This window comes from Panulirus ornatus, chromosome 8, assembly GCF_036320965.1.
Source record: "Panulirus ornatus isolate Po-2019 chromosome 8, ASM3632096v1, whole genome shotgun sequence".
NCBI classification, from domain to species: Eukaryota; Metazoa; Arthropoda; class Malacostraca; order Decapoda; family Palinuridae; genus Panulirus; species Panulirus ornatus.
Window position 1 is genome coordinate 3924137 of NC_092231.1, and position 17454 is coordinate 3941590.

At 39.3% G+C, this 17454-nt stretch overlaps 1 protein-coding gene across 1 annotated transcript in view; it reads right to left on the reverse strand.

Annotated features, from left to right (window-relative positions):
• Abca3 (ATP binding cassette subfamily A member 3) overlaps window positions 1-17454 on the reverse strand; it is a 201783-nt gene that overhangs the window by 130587 nt on the left and 53742 nt on the right. Inside the window, exons 13-16 of the mRNA XM_071663978.1 lie at window positions 12286-12420; window positions 11281-11404; window positions 5934-6088; window positions 2981-3067 (exon numbers count right to left, since the gene is read on the reverse strand). Of these exons, the coding sequence (XP_071520079.1) occupies window positions 2981-3067; window positions 5934-6088; window positions 11281-11404; window positions 12286-12420 (501 nt within the window). The remainder of the gene's footprint in view (window positions 1-2980; window positions 3068-5933; window positions 6089-11280; window positions 11405-12285; window positions 12421-17454) is intronic.

Here is a 17454-nt window from a genome sequence, read left to right on the forward strand (position 1 = left end):
TGGCAGATATAGGGTGTTTTGGTCGAGGTGGTGTGCAAAGTGAGAGGTTTACGGAGAATGATTTGGTAAACTGAGAAGAGGTAGTAAAAGCTTTGCGGAAGATGAAAGCCGGCAAGGCAGCAGGTTTGGATGGTATTGCAGTGGAATCTATTAAAAAAGGGGGTGACTGTATTGTTGACTGGTTGGTAAGGTTATTTAATGTATGCATGACTCATGGTGAGGTGCCTGAGAATTGGCAGAATGCTTGCATAGTGCCATTGTACAAAGGCAAAGGGGATAAGAGTGAGTGCTCAAATTACAGAGGTATAAGTTTGTTGAGTATTCCTGGTAAATTATATGGGAGGGTATTGATTGAGAGGGTGAAGGCATGTACAGAGCATCAGATTGGAGAGAGCAGTGTGGTTTCAGAAGTGGTAGAGGATATGTGGATCAGGTGTTTGCTTTGAAGAATGTATGTGAAAAATACTTAGAAAAGCAAATGGGTTTGTATGTAGCATATGATAGTGTTGATAGAGATGCTCTGTGGAAGGTATTAAGAATATATGGTGTGGGAGGCAAGTTGTTAGAAGTAGTGAAAAGTTTTTATAGAGGATGTAAGGCATATGTACCTCTAGGGAGAGAGGAAAGTAATTGGTTCTCAGTGAATGTAGGTCTGCGGCAGGGGTGTGTGATGTCTCCATGGTTGTTTAATGTGTTTATGGATGGGGTTGTTAGGGAGGTGAATGCAAGAGTTTTGGAAAGAGGGGCAAGTATGCAGTCTGTTGTGGATGAGAGAGCTTGGGAAGTGAGTCAGTTGTTGTTCACTGATGATACAGCGCTAGTGGCTGATTCAGGTGTGAAACTGCAGAAGCTGGTGACTGAGTTTGGTAAAGTGTGTGAAAAAAGAAAGCTGAGAGTAAATGTGAATAAGAGCAAGGTTCAGTAGAGTTGAGGGACAATTGAATTGGGAGGTAAGTTTGAATGGAGAAAAACTAGAGGAAGTGAAGTGTTTTAGATATCTGGGAGTGGATTTGGTAGGTGATGGAACCATGGAAGCAGAAGTGAGTCACAGGGTGGGGGAGAGGGTGAAGGTTCTGGGAGCAGTGAAGAATGTGTGGAAGGCGAGAACATTATCTTGGAGAGCAAAAATGGGTATGTTTGAAGGAATAGTGGTTCCAACAATGTTATATGGTTGCGAGGTGTGGACTATAGATAGAGTTGTGCGGAGGAGGGTGGATGTGCTGGAAATGAGAAGTTTGAAGACAATATGTGGTGTGAGGTGGTTTGATCGAGTAAGTAATAATAGGGTAAGAGAGATGTGTGGTAATAAAACGAGAGAGGTTGAAATGGTTTGGTCACATGGAGAGAATGCGTGACGAAAGATTGACAAAGAGGATATATGTGTCAGAGGTGGAGGGAACGAGGAGAAGTGGAAGACCAAATTGGAGGTGGAAAGATGGAGTGAAAAAGATTTTGAGTGATCGGGGCCTGAACATGCAGGAGGGTGAAAGGCGTGCAAGGAATAGAGTGAATTGGAACGATGTGGTATACCAGGGTTGACGTGCTGTCAATGGATTGAACCAAGGCATGTGAAGCATCTGGGGTAAACCATGGAAAGTTCTGTGGGGCCTGGATGTGGAAAGGGAGCTGTGGTTTCGGTGCATTATACATGACAGCTAGAGACTGAGTGTGAATAAATGTGGCCTTTGTTGTCTTTTCCTAGCGCTACCTCACACACATGCAGGGGGAAGGGGTTGTTATTTCATGTGTGGCGGGGTGGAGATGGGAATGAATAAGGGCAGACAGTATGAATCATGTAAATGTGTACATATGTATATGTCTGTGTGTGCATATATATGTATACGTTGAGATGTATAGGTATGTATGTGTGCGTGTGTGGACGTATATGTATATACATGTGTATGTGGGTGGGTTGGGTCATTCTTCCGTCTGTTTCCTTGCGCTACCTCGCTAACGCGAGAGACAGCAACAAAGTATAATAAATAAATGAATATATATATATGTGTATGAGTGGATGGGTCGTTCTTTTTCTGTTTCCTGGCACTACCTGGCTGATGTGGGAAACAGCGTTCAAGTATAATAGAAAAACAAAATACATATGTGTGTGTATATGAGCGAATGTGTCTTTCTTCACCTGTTTCCTGGTGCTACCTTGCTGACAAGGAAAATGGCAATAATGTATAATAAAATAATTATAAAAAAATTCATATGTATAATCCTTTTCATGTTTCCTTAGCGGCACAAATGTCTGTTGACCTCACTGTGAGCCTATCTTCCCCATTGACTGTCATCACTGAGCCCAAATAAAACATCACGCTCAATACAATGATCATGATCATCACCATGTTCCTCTATCTTACTACATTGCATCAAAACTGCATCTATTTTTTCCTACTTTGACACACATTTATGTTAGTTCCTACCAGATACATAAGCATCACTCTTGCAGCTGCCAGATGAGCACTCTGGTAAGTGTCATCTCAACATGGTGTTTATAGAGTAAATGAAAGATGTTAAATTTTTTAGGCTGAATTTTTACTCCTGATGACACACTGTTCATCTGTTTTTGAAACTAACACATGAGAAAAGTTAAAACCACTAGGTATAAAAAAAATAAAGGCCTGTATTTTCTTCAAGAAAAACTCATCTCACCCAAACTACTTAATGCACAAACTTATTGAGTAATTATGCACAAACTTATCTAGTAATATTTGTGAAATGCACAAACTTATTGAGTAATTATGCACAAACTTATCTAGTAATATTTGTGAACAAAACATGTAAGAGATATACATATGCATATATAGGGGCACACAATATAGCTTCATCTTTTAATCTCAGCTGATTAATGATGATAGGAATCATCATGCTTAAAACAAAAATCCATGATGATTTAACAAGTCTGTGACAAGTTACCAGTTTTGAATATACATACAGAAGTAAAATCACATAGATGCCAGGTTTGGCTACTTAAACTCACCATAGCATCTCTTTTGTCCTGTAGTTTAAGCTTCTCTAATAAGTTGCAAATCTCATCCTCAACTTTATCACCAGACAATCCCTTTAACTGAGGAAAAATCAATACTTGAGATAGATGACAACCAAAACAACTTTAACATACACAGTTACATATGAAAGCATACATTAATGTTAAAACACATCACAAGGTATGTGATATAAAATCTGATATACAAAAAATTTTACTTTTATTTCTAAGTTGTTTTCACACTACTGATATATAGTTTGGCTTTGGCTGCTTTGGGAAGTAGAAACACAGGAAGTATTCTTTCACAAAATAGTCTTTCTATGGCTCCATCTTCTCTCCACCTCCTTATCTTTATCTCCGAATGTCTGTAAATTTGCTGAGGCATGCCTATCTTTCCCGAATCTTTTTTGTCATTGTTTATGGAAACTGCTAAACTTATATGAAAGCCTAATGAACAAGCAAAATTTTTCAGCAAACTTTCAGGCCTGCTGATGGGCCTTCAGCACTTATAAAAAATGAAGTGCTTGTTGGGGAAATCTTTGAGAAGTTTCTCTTCGTATAATCTTTCCCTATTATATGCATGTGATACCCACTAGTATCCTTTCTCCACTATCCCAAGAGATATAGAAAACAGTGACAGTTTGTGAACATTCATAAGCAGATGAAAATTTTATAAAAGTGCAGAGCATTCAGGATTGGTGCCTGTAAGCAAAAAGGGAGATTATAGATAAAACTAGAGACACAGAGACTAATCAATCAGATTTGATGGACTTGGACATTTAGTGGATGGCCCCAGATATAAAATAATTACTAAATCAGGAGGTTTTAAGATGTTAATCTTTCATTTTGGACTGGATGAAGGTCAAATACCAGATATAGAGAAAAGGGGAAAGAAAAAAGAAATGCTTATCAAAAGATTACTGAAGGGTATAGAATTGCCAGATGCAATTTCTGTGAAAAAAAAAGAATCGGTGGTTATGAACAATTATGGTTATGTTTGCTTTGGAGTCATCTAGCCAGGAGGCACTTAAGCATGCAAAGAAACTTAAAAAAAGGTGAAATCAGTGGGGTTTTCATCAAATGTGTTAGAACAAGGGAAGAGAAGGAGAGAAGCAAAGAAGAGTCAGATGGCAAAAAAACATGAGTAAGCAAATGGAGAAAAAAGACTAAACAACCTAGGAGTAAAGCATGTACACAATTGCTAATGGATTAATAGCAAATATCAGAGATAAAATTCAAGATCCATAAAAGGGAAAACATTCCTGATACTCCTGGAGTTGTGGATAAAGAGCTTACCAAAGATATAAGATCTCAACATTTCGGTCCTGAGGAGTAAGTGATAGTACGCAGGAAAAAAAGAAGACAAAGGGAAGAGAGGCTGGTCCTCCTAATATGTATATCTATATTCTATCTATATCTCTGATGCCTGTTTCAATTAGAACTCCCTCAAACGAGTGGCCATGGCAACAGAGTCTCCATAACTAAAAAACTCCAGTGCCGCTTCTCAGCCTTTAGTATCTCACCCTTTACAGGCCACTGACAGAATGCAAGTCTAGTGCAGTGTTTGCAGAAGCTCCTATCTAATGTTTCTATTGACTACTTCTACTACTACTACTACTACTTTCTAATATGTAATACAGGATACAGGATACAGAAGTAGATGGCCTATTCAAACAGTATATATGAAAGGACAAATAAATGTGGGGAAAGAACTGAAGAGCAGTTTTGATATCATATAATCCTCCAAAGAATTCCAACACTCCAGAACAAATGCACACTGATATTAATGAAGGAATAATCAGGATGGTAAATAGAGCAAAAAATATGTCCTTCTCAGGGAGTGCAATTGCACAGTGACTGACCAGGGAAATTTGGATTCACCTGGTGACAATAAATTATGGAAACACAAGCTCTTTGACTGTGAAAAGGAAAATCTTCTACATTGGCACATCAAGGAACACACTAGGATGAAAGGAACTGGTTCATTATCATTACTAGATCTTATCTTCACACATACTGGCATGGAAATTGAGAATACAATAGGTAAAGAGCAATAATGCTATGCTTACATTTGAGGAAGTTAAAAGAACAGACATGAAGTAAGAACTGAAGAGGAGATATGATCAAGGAGATGCAAAGAACTTTAAAATCTATAAGGTAACTAACTGGAAAAAGGAGTTCAGTAAACAAGAACCTAAATATTGTGATGAAATGTTCTTTGAAATTTACGAAGGAGTAGAAATGCAAATACCTCTAACCTCAAATACAGAAGAAAGGTTAAGAAAGAAGGGAGAATGGTTCAGTAAAAGATATTAAGAAACAAATGCACTTTAAGATGTGTTGTGACAAATACATAGATGGTACTCCAACCAACCAAAATTGATAAGGTATTTCAGATCAAGGAACAAACACAGTATTAGACCTGTTTTCAATTTCATACATTATACATAATACATACTAGAATACGCTTCTTAAGTTTTGGTCAATGCTCAAAGTGCTAACAGAGAGGGTCCAGACAAGAGTAACATAGATGACATCAGAACAGAGACGTGAGTTACATCAAAGGGCTTGAGGCCTTAAATTTGCACAACACAAGAGAGAAAAATGAAGGGTGACTTGATCACAACCTTTAAAAAATTATGATAATAGAGGCAATATATAATTCTTCTAGCGATGTAGGGACAGAACAACCTGCAGATGTACTATGAAATTAAGCATGAAACATCTAAAAAAAAAAAGATGTGAAGTACTTTTAATATGACTGGTGGATTAATGTATTAAAATGAATGAAGACTTAGTTAACGCAGACTGCACACAGAAATCTAAAAAGCTAAATGGTTGCTGAAAATATTCAAGAATTTGGTCACCATGAGTGTATAACTACATCCCCATACAATATACATAGGTAATATTCACTCTGATTATACCAATGTTATGTTCTACTAACCTTGCTGAAGAATTTAATGTGCTCAGCAACTGTTAACTCATCAAACAAAACATCATGCTGTGGGCATAAACCTAAGGACCGCCTCACATTGCCCATTTCAGACACAATGTCATATCCTCCAACTAGTGCAGTGCCAGATGTTGGAGGATACAAACCTGGTGGAAAAAATGTGAAAAGTTAAATGTGACCCAAAATGCATACTTCTGCACTTTGACAGGAGTGAGCTGAGGGTAAAATAACTTTTGAGGTCTGTCACATAATAAAACATATACATAAAACTATCCCTGGGGATAAGGGAGAAAGAATACTTCTCACGCATTCCTCACGTGTCGTAGAAGGCGACTAAAGGGGACGGGAGCGGGGAGCTATGAGTAAAATGATATGGGTAAAACTGAAAGTTGATGAGAGAGATGGGTGATTATTGGTGCATATGCACCTGGGCATGAGAAGAAAGATCATGAGAGGCAAGTGTTTTGAGAGCAGCTGAATGAGTGTGTCAGTAATTTTGATGCACGAGATCGGGTTATAGTGATAGGTGATTTGAATGCAAAGGTGAGTAATGTGGCAGTTGAGGGAATAATTGGTATACATGGGGTGTTCTTGTAATGGAAATGGTGAAGAGCTTGTAGATCTATGTGCTGAAAAAGGACTGGTGATTGGGAATACCTGGTTTAAAAAGAGATATACATAAGTACACATATGTAAGTAGGAGAGATGGCTAGAGAGCGTTATTAGATTACGTGTTAATTGATAGGCACGCAAGAGAGAGACTTTTGGATGTTAATGTGCTGAGAGGTGCAACTGGAGGGATGTTTGATCATTATCTTGTGGAGGCGAAGGTGAAGATTTGTAGAGGTTTTCAGAAAAGAAGAGAGAATGTTGGGGTGAAGAGAGTGGTGAGAGTAAGTGAGCTTGGGAAGGAGACTTGTGGGAGGAAGTACCAGGAGAGACTGAGTACAGAATGGAAAAAGGTGAGAACAAAGGAGGTAAGGGGAGTGAGGGAGGAATGGGATGTATTTAGGGGAGCAGTGATGGCTTGCGCAAAAGATGCTTGTGGCATGAGAAGCATGGGAGGTGGACAGATTAAAAAGGGTAGTGAGTGGTGGGATGAAGAAGTAAGATTATTAGTGAAAGAGAAGAGAGAGGCATTTGGATGATTTTTGCAGGGAAATAATGCAAATGACTGGGAGATGTATAAAAGAAAGAGGCAGGAGGTCAAGAGAAAGGTGCAAGAGGTGAAAAAGAGAGCAAATGAGCGTTGGGGTGAGAGAGTATCATTAAATTTTAGGTAGAATAAAAAGATGTTTTGGAAGGAGGTATATAAAGTGCGTAAGACAAGGGAACAAATGGGAACTTCAGTGAAGGGGGCTAATGGGGAGGTGATAACAAGTAGTGGTGATGTGAGGAGATGGAGTGAGTATTTTGAAGGTTTGTTGAATGTGTCTGATGATAGAGTGGTAGATATAGGGTGTTTTGGTCGAGGTGGTGTGCAAAGTGAGAGGGTTAGGGAGAATGATTTGGTAAACAGAGAAGAGGTAGTAAAAGCTTTGCGGAAGATGAAAGCCGGCAAGGTAGCAGGTTTGGATGGTATTGCAGTGGAATATATTACAAAAGGGGGTGACTGTATTGTTGACTGGTTGGTAAGGTTATTTATTGTATGTATGATTCATGGTGAGGTGCCTGAGGATTGGTGGAATGCTTGCATAAAGCCATTGTACAAAGGCAAAGGGGATAAGAGTGAGTGCTCAAATTACAGAGGTATAAGTTTGTTGAGTATTCCTGGTAAATTATATGGGAGGGTATTGATTGAGAGGGTGAAGGCATGTACAGAGCATCAGATTGGGGAGGAGCAGTGTGGATTCAGAAGTGGTAGAGGATGTGTGGATCAGGTGTTTGCTTTGAAGAATGTATGTGAGAAATACTTAGAAAAGCAAATGGATTTGTATGTAGCATTTATGGATCTGGAGAAGGCATATGATAGAGTTGACAGAGATTCTCTGTGGAAGGTATTAAGAATATATGGTGTGGGAGGCAAGTTGTTAGAAGCAGTGAAAAGTTTTTATCGAGGATGTAAGGCATGTGTATGTGTAGGAAGAGAGGAAAGTGATCGGTTCTCAGTGAATGTAGGTTTGTGGCAGGGGTGTGTGATGTCTCCATGATTATTTACTTTGTTTATGGATGGGGTTGTTAGGGAGGTGAATGCAAGAGATTTAGAAAGAGGGGCAAGTATGCAGTCTGTTGTGGATGAGAGAGCTTGGGAAGTGAGTCAGTTGTTGTTCGCTGATGATACAGCGCTGGTGGCTGATTCATGTGAGAAACTGCAGAAGCTGGTGACTGAGTTTGGTAAAGAGTGTGAAAGAAGAAAGTTGAGAGTAAATGTGAATAAGAGCAAGGTTATTAGGTAGAGTAGGGTTGAGGGTCAAGTCAATTGGGAGGAAAGTTTAAATGGAGAAAAACTGGAGGAAGTGACGTGTTTTAGATATCTGGGAGTGGATCTGGCAGCGGATGGAACCATGGAAGTGGAAGTGAATCATAGGGTGGGGGAGGGGGCGAAAACTCTGGGAGCGTTGAAGAATGTGTGGAAGTCGAGAACATTATCTCAGAAAGCAAAAATGGGTATGTTTGAAGGAATAGTGGTTCCAACAATGTTATATGGTTGTGAGGCGTGGGCTATGGATAGAGTTGTTCGGAGGAGGGTAAATGTGCTGGAAATGAGATGTTTGAGGACAATATGTGGTGTGAGGTGGTTTGATCGAGTAAGTAATAAAAGGGTATGAGAGATGTGTGGTAATAAAAAGAGCGTGGTTGAGAAAGCAGAAGAGGGTTTTTTGAAATGGTTTGGTCACATGGAGAGAATGAGTGACGAAAGATTGACAAATAGGATATATGTGTCAGAGGTGAAGGGAACGAGGAGAAGCGGGAAACCAAATTGGAGGTGGAAAGATGGAGTGAAAAATATTTTGAGTGATTGGGGCCTGAACATGCAGGAGGATGAAAGGCGTGCAAGGAATAGAGTGAATTGGAACGATGTGGTATACCGGGGTTGACGTGCTGTCAGTGGATTGAACCAGGGAATGTGAAGCGTCTGGGGAAAACCATGGAAAGTTCTGTGGGGCCTGGATGTGGAAAGGGAGCTGTGGTTTCGGTGCATTATTACATGGCAGCTAAAGACTGAGTGTGAACATATGTGGCCTTTGTTGTCTTTTCCTAGCGCTACCTCGCACACATGAGGGGGGGGGTTGTTATTTCATGTGTGGCGAGGTGGCGATGGGAATGAATAAAGGCAGACAGTATGAATTATGTACATGTGTATATATGTCTATGTCTGTGTGTGTATATATATGTATACGTTGGGATGTATAGGTATGTATATTTGTGTGTGTGGACGTGTATGTATATACATGTGTATGTGTGTGGGTTAGGCCATTCTTTTGTCTGTTTCCTTGCGCTACCTCGCTAACGCGGGAGACAGCGACAAAGCAAAATAAAATAATAATAATAATAATTAAACTGAAAATTGCCAGGGTGGAAGGGAATAGAGGGCATGTCTCAGATGCATTTTAAATGGGCTGGAATATCCAAGTGGGGAGGGAAGCCAAAAAGAGGGGAGCTTAGAAATGAGACCCCAATGCCATACCCTGCCAAAAGCCTAAGATGTTTCAAAGGGAACTACATGTGACTCCCTAAGATCTTTCAGGGATGATGATCAGACATTAGTGAGATAGGAAAGAATATCACAAGTGGATCTTGCCTTATGGAAGCCATACTGGTGATGAGAGAGAAAACTGTGATTTTCAAGGTGTTTAAGGATATGGAAGTTGAAGAGATTCAAAAACTTTGGAAATGGTAGCTGTCAAAGCAACAGGATGATAGTTAGAGGGATAAGAACAGTCACCCTTCTTTGGAATGGGATGTATCAATGTGTGTTTCCAAGGAGAAAGAAAGGTTTTGGTTTTCAAGCAGAAATGAAACAGACGAGCAAGCACAGGTGCAAGTTCAGAGGCACACTCAGTACACAGGGATGGAAGCCATCAGGACTATAAGCCTTGCTTGTGTTCAGAGAAAGAATCGCTTTTCAGACAGTCTGAAAAGAGATTACGGGAAGAGGTATACGATTAGTAAGAGAAACAACAGGGGGTGAAGTTAGAGAAGAAACAGGAACCACAGAAAGTTGCTTTGTCAATGGGAGAGACAGCTATAGTACAGTCAGAAAGGAAATGTGAAGGAAAGGCAGAGCAACAGAAGTTGTTGTAGATGCCCCTAGCTAAAGACCAGATAGACCTATCCCTGGATAACAGGGAGAGGTTATTGCACTTTCCTTGAATAAAGAAGCACTTCACCTTACGGATTACGTGCTTGCAGTGATTATTGCTGAATGGGAGCCAGAGGAAAGAAAATTTTTCCAATCCCAATATGCCCGATCCCTTGTCTGAATAGCCTCAGAACTGGAACAGTTAAACTATGGATTAGATAAAGACATTGTTTTGGAGGAAGAAGGGTAAATGATTCCATTCCCGCAAGAATAACTTCTGCTATGCATTTGGCAGAAACAGAGGCATCACCACAAAAGAGAGTAATTTACCCAAGGAAAGTCATAAAAGAACTCATGTAAGTTATTCCAGTCAGCTTTGTTCAAGTGCCAGTATTTACACTTAGATTGGGCTGCTAGAGGGGGAGGTGTCGCTGGAATAGATACATTTATGAGAATGTGATCAGATGAACCAATTAGGGGCAAGATTGTGTATTTACAGTGGGATGGAATAGATGTGATAAACAAATTAGGAGAGTGGTCACAGTGGTCAGGTATATGGGGAGGGTGGGAGATAATTTGCTCTTAATCATTGAGAATAGAGAACATGAGGGCTTCAATCCCTTCAATATTCATATGGGAGGAATTCAACCATTCCCTATGGTGAATGTTGAAATCCCGAGGTAGGGGATCTCAGCTTATGGGTGAGAGGATGTCAAAGTCTCATGGCAGGAGTTTAGATAGTCAAAGAAGGATATAAAAAATTTTGAATTAAGAGAGCAATAGGCAAAACAAAGGAAAAGTGTGATAGTAGGGAGACAGACCTTAAGCTACATAACATCAAAGTTTAGAGACTCAAGATCTTTGAGGCATGCACATACTTTGTTATTCTAGCCTATATATATTTCAAACTCTCATTAAACTATGGACTTTCACCAAAATCAAAGCATTAACTTTCACAAATAATGCAAATCATTGTTTATCTATTCATATCTAATATTTTGTTTATCACAGTCAAGATACTGCATGAACAATCCACTTTAATGACCATCATCAAACCATATTTCTAAACATGGATAGTCATACCTCAGGACTTACCAGTTAACATTGACATTGTTGTTGTCTTTCCAGCTCCATTATGACCCAACAATACTGTTATCTGGCCATCGTACATATTCAGGAACATGTTGTTTACAGCAATCTTATGCCCACGAGAAAAGATCTGCAAAATTGGATAAGGAATGGGAGAAATTTTTCCTTTACCTTCTGCAATGAAACTCAATTATCTAAGCCCATTCTTGTTACCAGACAATCAAAATTTTCTAAAACAAATAATTTCTAAATACAGCATGATCTAACAAATATATCACTGACGCATTCATCAACTCCCCCAAACTAATTGATTCTTTTATAACAATCAACTGGTCGAGTAGGAATTAGGCATGGAAACCTAAGATGGCTAATGGAATAATGATGGATGAAAGAAACTCATAAAGGAATGAGGATATCAAATAGTCTAAGAATTACAAAAGAATTTAATAATGTCTGTACATCCCTTCTCAGCACAATTATTTTTAGCCATACATAAAATTCAGTGTGAGCGAATGGGGCCCTTGTTGTCTTTCCTGGCGCTGCCTCGCGCACATGAGGGGGGAGGGGGATGTTATTCCGTGTTTGGCGGGGTGGAGATGGGGGTTAGTAGGGGCAGACAGTGTGAATTGTGTGCATGTGTGTATATGTGTGTGTCTGTGTGTGTATATATGTGTGTACGTTGGGATGTGTGGGTGTGTATGTTTGCGTGTGTGGACGTGTGTGTGTGTGCATGTGTGTGGGGGTGGGTTGGGCCATTTCTTTCGTCTGTTTCCTTGCGCTACCTTGCAGGCACGGGAGACAGCGACAAAGCAAAAAAAAAATAATAATAAAATTCATAACGTTAAGGGAAAGAAAAATCATTTGACTCATGGAACAGCAACAAATAATCTCATGTGCATCAAATGATGCATTGAGTGATGAAATGGTTAAGGAATAACTACACTTTCAATATAATGCATGGTTTATAAAAAGATCATATCCTTTATTTGTAAAATATCATGCCTTCCATACCTTTGTGAGACCTTTAACCTGCACACCAGCAGATATTCCCTGAGGTTCCTTTTCAAAGAAATTAGAATCCTGTACTGGGGGGAGAGATATGGTTTCCTGCCAGTCTCGTTTATGTTGCCCAAGCCAATAAGACCGCTGAAAGAAAAATTTTTAAACAATTCTACAAATGAATTCCATGGTTGTACATAAAGATCTTTTTTTCTTTTCCTATAAAACCTACAATTCTAACTTATAGCCAAAAGACATTCAATTATTACATTTATGTCACAAGTAATTTCATATAACCATGCTTTTATAGAAAGTGCATATATACTCTGGTTTATCTGTCCCCATTGTACTTTATCTATAAAAAGGTTCTTTTAACACTTTGGCCACAGAAATAATTTCCAACAACATTTCCAAGGGTGTAAATTCCCCAGTAAAATATGAAAATGGGAACTAGTCCTTTTCCACTATTTCATAAAGGCAACATCATAAAGTTTCCATATCTGGCACTAAATTTTCCTTAAAACTACATTTGTTTATGGGTAATGCCTTCAGAATTTGTTATTTACACTCATAATGTTAAACAAATTGTAAACTGCATGACAAAAATCAAACAATTAGTTTTAGAAGGAAGTTAGGCAGCACTGCACTGACACCTCATGATCACTTGTCAAGAATACTGTGTATTCATATTCATTTATTTATGGTTGTTTAATTTGTTTATGGATGGGGTTGTTAGGGAGGTGAATGCAAGAGTTTTGGAAAGAGGGGCAAGTATGAAGTCTGTTGTGGATGAGAGAGCTTGGGAAGTGAGTCAGTTGTTGTTCGCTGATGATACAGCGCTGGTAACTGATTCATGTGAGAAACTGCAGAACCTGGTGACTGAGTTTGGTAAAGTGTGTGAAAGAAGAAAGTTAAGAGTAAATGTGAATAAGAGCAAGGTTATTAGGTACAATAGGGTTGAGGGTCAAGTCAATTGGGAGGTAAGTTTGAATGGAGAAAAACTGGAGGAAGTTAAGTGTTTTAGATATCTGGGAGTGGATATGGCAGCGGATGGAACCATGGAAGCGGAAGTGAATCATAGGGTGGGGAGGGGGCGAAAATCCTGGGAGCCTTGAAGAATGTGTGGAAGTCGAGAACATTATCTCGGAAAGCAAAAATGGGTATGTTTGAAGGAATAGTGGTTCCAACAATGTTGTATGGTTGCGAGGCGTGGGCTATGGATAGAGTTGTGCGCAGGAGGGTGGATGTGCTGGAAATGAGATGTTTGAGGACAATGTGTGGTGTGAGGTAGTTTGATCGAGTAAGTAATGTACGGGTAAGAGAGATGTGTGGAAATAAAAAGAGCGTGGTTGAGAGAGCAGAAGAGGGTGTTTTGAAATGGTTTGGGCACATGGAGAGAATGAGTGAGGAAAGATTGACCAAGAGGATATATGTGTCGGAGGTGGAGGGAACGAGGAGAAGTGGGAGACCAAATTGGAGGTGGAAAGATGGAGTGAGAAAGATTTTGTGTGATCGGGGCCTGAACATGCAGGAGGGTGAAAGGAGGGCAAGGAATAGAGTGAATTGGATCGATGTGGTATACCGGGGTTGACGTGCTGTCAGTGGATTGAATCAGGGCATGTGATGCGTCTGGGGTAAGCCATGGAAAGTTGTGTGGGGCCTGGATGTGGAAAGGGAGATGTGGTTTCGGGCATTACTGCATGACAGCTAGAGACTGAGTGTGAACGAATGGGGCCTTTGTTGTCTTTTCCTAGTGCTACCTCGCACACATGAGGGGGGAGGGGGATGGTATTCCATGTGTGGCGAGGTGGCGATGGAAATGAATAAAGGCAGACAGTGTGAATTGTGTGCATGGGTATATATGTATGTGTCTGTGTTTGTATATATATGTGTACATTGAGATGTATAGGTATGTATATTTGCGTGTGTGGACGTGTATGTATATACATTGTGTATGGGGGTGGGTTGGGCCATTTCTTTCGTCTGTTTCCTTGCGCTACCTCGCAAATGCGGGAGACAGCGATAAAGCAAAATAATAATAAAAAAAATAATAATTATTTATTACATTTAATCACTGTTTCCCACGTCAGCGAGGTAGCACAAGGAAACAGACGAGGAATGGCCCAACCAGCCACATACACATATATATACAAAAATGCCCATACACGCACATATACATACATATACATTTCAACATATAAATACATATACATACACAGACATATACATATATACACATGTAGATATTCGCACTTGCTGCCTTCATCCATTCCTGTCGCCAACCCGACACACATCAAATTGCATCCCTCCCACCCTCCAGCACCAGGAAAAGACAAAAAAAAAAGGCACATTCATTCACACTCAGTCTCTACCTGTCATGTATAATGCACCAAAACCACAGCTCCCTTTCCACATCCAGGGCCCACAAACCTTTCCATGGTCTACTCCAGATGCTTCACATGCCCAGGTTCAATCCACTGACAACATGTCGACCCCGGTATACCACATCATTCCAATTCACTCTATTCCTTGCATGCCTTTCACCTTCCTCTATGTTCAGGCCCTGATCGCTCAAAATAATTTTCACTCCATCCTTCCATGTCCCATTTGGTCACACACTTCTTCCCTCCAACTCTGACACATATATATTCTCTTTGTCAATCTTTCCTCACTCATTCTCTCCACGTGTCCGAAACATTTCAACACACCCTCTTCTGCCCTCTCAACCACACTTTTCATTACCATACATCTCTCTTACTCTTTCATTACTTACTCGATCAAACCACCTCACACCACATACTGTCCTCAAACATATTATTTCCATCGCATGCACCCTCCTCTGCACACTATCTATAGCTCATGCCTCGCAACCATATAATATTGTTCAAACCTTTATCCCTTCAAACATACCCATTTTTGCTCTCCGAGATAACATTCTCGCCTTCCACACATTCTTCAACGCTCCCAGAACCTACGCCCCATCCCCTACCCTGTAATAAACTTCCACTTCCATGATTCCATCTGCTACTAAGTCCACTCCAAGATATCTAAAACACTTCACTTCCTCCAGTTTTTCTTCATTCAAACTTACCTCCAAATTAACTTGTCCCTCAACCCTACTGAACCTAACAACCTTGCTCTTATTCACATTCATATCAACTTTCTTCTTTGACACACTTAACCAAACTCAGTCACCAACACTGTATATTATCACTATATAACTAAAATTATACATTACAACATTTAACACATACTCATATAGCTCAACAAACTGCAAAGGGCATAAAAAATATTAAAGTGCCAGTTTTAACTACTGGGGCTGGTTCAGGTTTTAACAAGGGTGTTTTTATCTAATATATGAAAGATTTTCACATATCAATAAAGAAAAACTACATAAGAACACAATAAGGCCACTAATATCCTTTTGAGAGTGTGTAAAAGTGTGAAGTGCTTCATCTGCATAGGGCACTAAAGACAGGCTGCAAAGGGGTTCTAGAAACATGTGATACACGGGTTATCAACCCATTTATCATTTGTTTGTTTGCAATACCTATACTTCAAGTTATTGATAACTATATTCTTAGCTGCAGAATGAGCAATCTTCTTTTATACACCATAACATTTACATAAAAAAAAATTTGTAACAAAAGAAAATTTACGCAAAAATATCTGGTGATGTTTGGTTGGTAGCATTTGTTCACATTTCTGTATGTTTCCAACTAATGTATTTAAAATTCCCTGTGACTATAAGTAATCTCCAGCCATTCATAGAAAGATATGTCCACACCCTATATTTGTTTACTAGTCTTTGCATCTTCTTTCTCTGTTTTCTCTCACAGTCTAATACACACATACTTACTTTTGGGAAGCTGATGAATAAAGACATCATACTCTACAAATGAAATTCACTCCTAGAGTACTACTGGAAGATAAATAATAAATAATCAATTAGGTAGTAATGAGAAAATTAAACAAAGCAATAGGAATCACACCTATCATACAATCACAGAGGTGAACACTAGTTCAAATAATATCAAAACAATTAAAACATTAACAAGTTTCAGGTCTGAATTACAGCATGGTATAAAATGGGAAGTATTTGATTACATAATAATACCACTTTTACTCACCCTGTTCTCTCAGTGTCATAAAGTATGACATATGTACTTCCAAGAGGCTGATATATAAATATCAATATAATCGACAAACAAACTTTATTTCTTTAGTAGAAAGTCCCTACTTGTCCTGTACAGGGAGGGAGTTTTACACTCATCGGGCCTCATCTCCTGAACACTCTCTACTACCATAAAACCTACTGAATTTCTGTATGCTGACTGTATTAACCATGTCCTCAGTCAGTCTGTTCCAATGATCCACCATTCTTATACTAATAAAAACTTCTTTACAGCCTTATGTACAGGTTTGTTATTCAACTACATCCTATGTCTTCTAGTTCCTCTATCCCTCCATCTCTTAAAACATTGTCCACTATCCACTTTGTCGATCTCTTATAAAACTTAAAGGTTATGATCAGAACATATCTCAGCTTTGCTTTTCCAAGGTTGATACATTCAAAACTCCCAGCTTTTCCCTGTTGCTTAGCTCTCTTAATTCTGACACTATCTTTGTTGCCCTCCTCTGGACCTTCTGTATGAGTTCTTTGTGCTTCTTTTGGTGCAGTGACCAAACCTAAGAAGCATTTTCTAGTTTTGGCCTTAAGCAGCATGTCAACAGCTTTCTAAATATTTCTTTATCTATACAATGGAAAACTATTCTGATATTTGCCAGCAGATAGTTTGTTTGTTTTGCTATTCACCTAATACAGAACTCTGGCAACAGGTAAGGGACAATGTTTACTTCCAGTTCCTTCTCACACACAGAATCTTGAAGCTTACTTCCTGCAAGGAAATAACAACATTGAGGCCCTCTTTCAAAATGTCCCATCCTCATTGGTTTACATTTCTTTGGGATGAATGTCTTCAACCATGTTTCAGACCAACTTTGGAGTCTGTTTAGGTAACCTTGTAAACTGATGCAATCCTCTTCACTTTTCACTTTCCCAATAACTTTGGTATCATCTGCAAACATATTCAGGTAGGATTTCACACCTTCAGGCAAGTCATTAATGTAGATCAAAAAGAAAAATGGTCTCAGATCTGCACACTGTAGCACTTAGCTAGC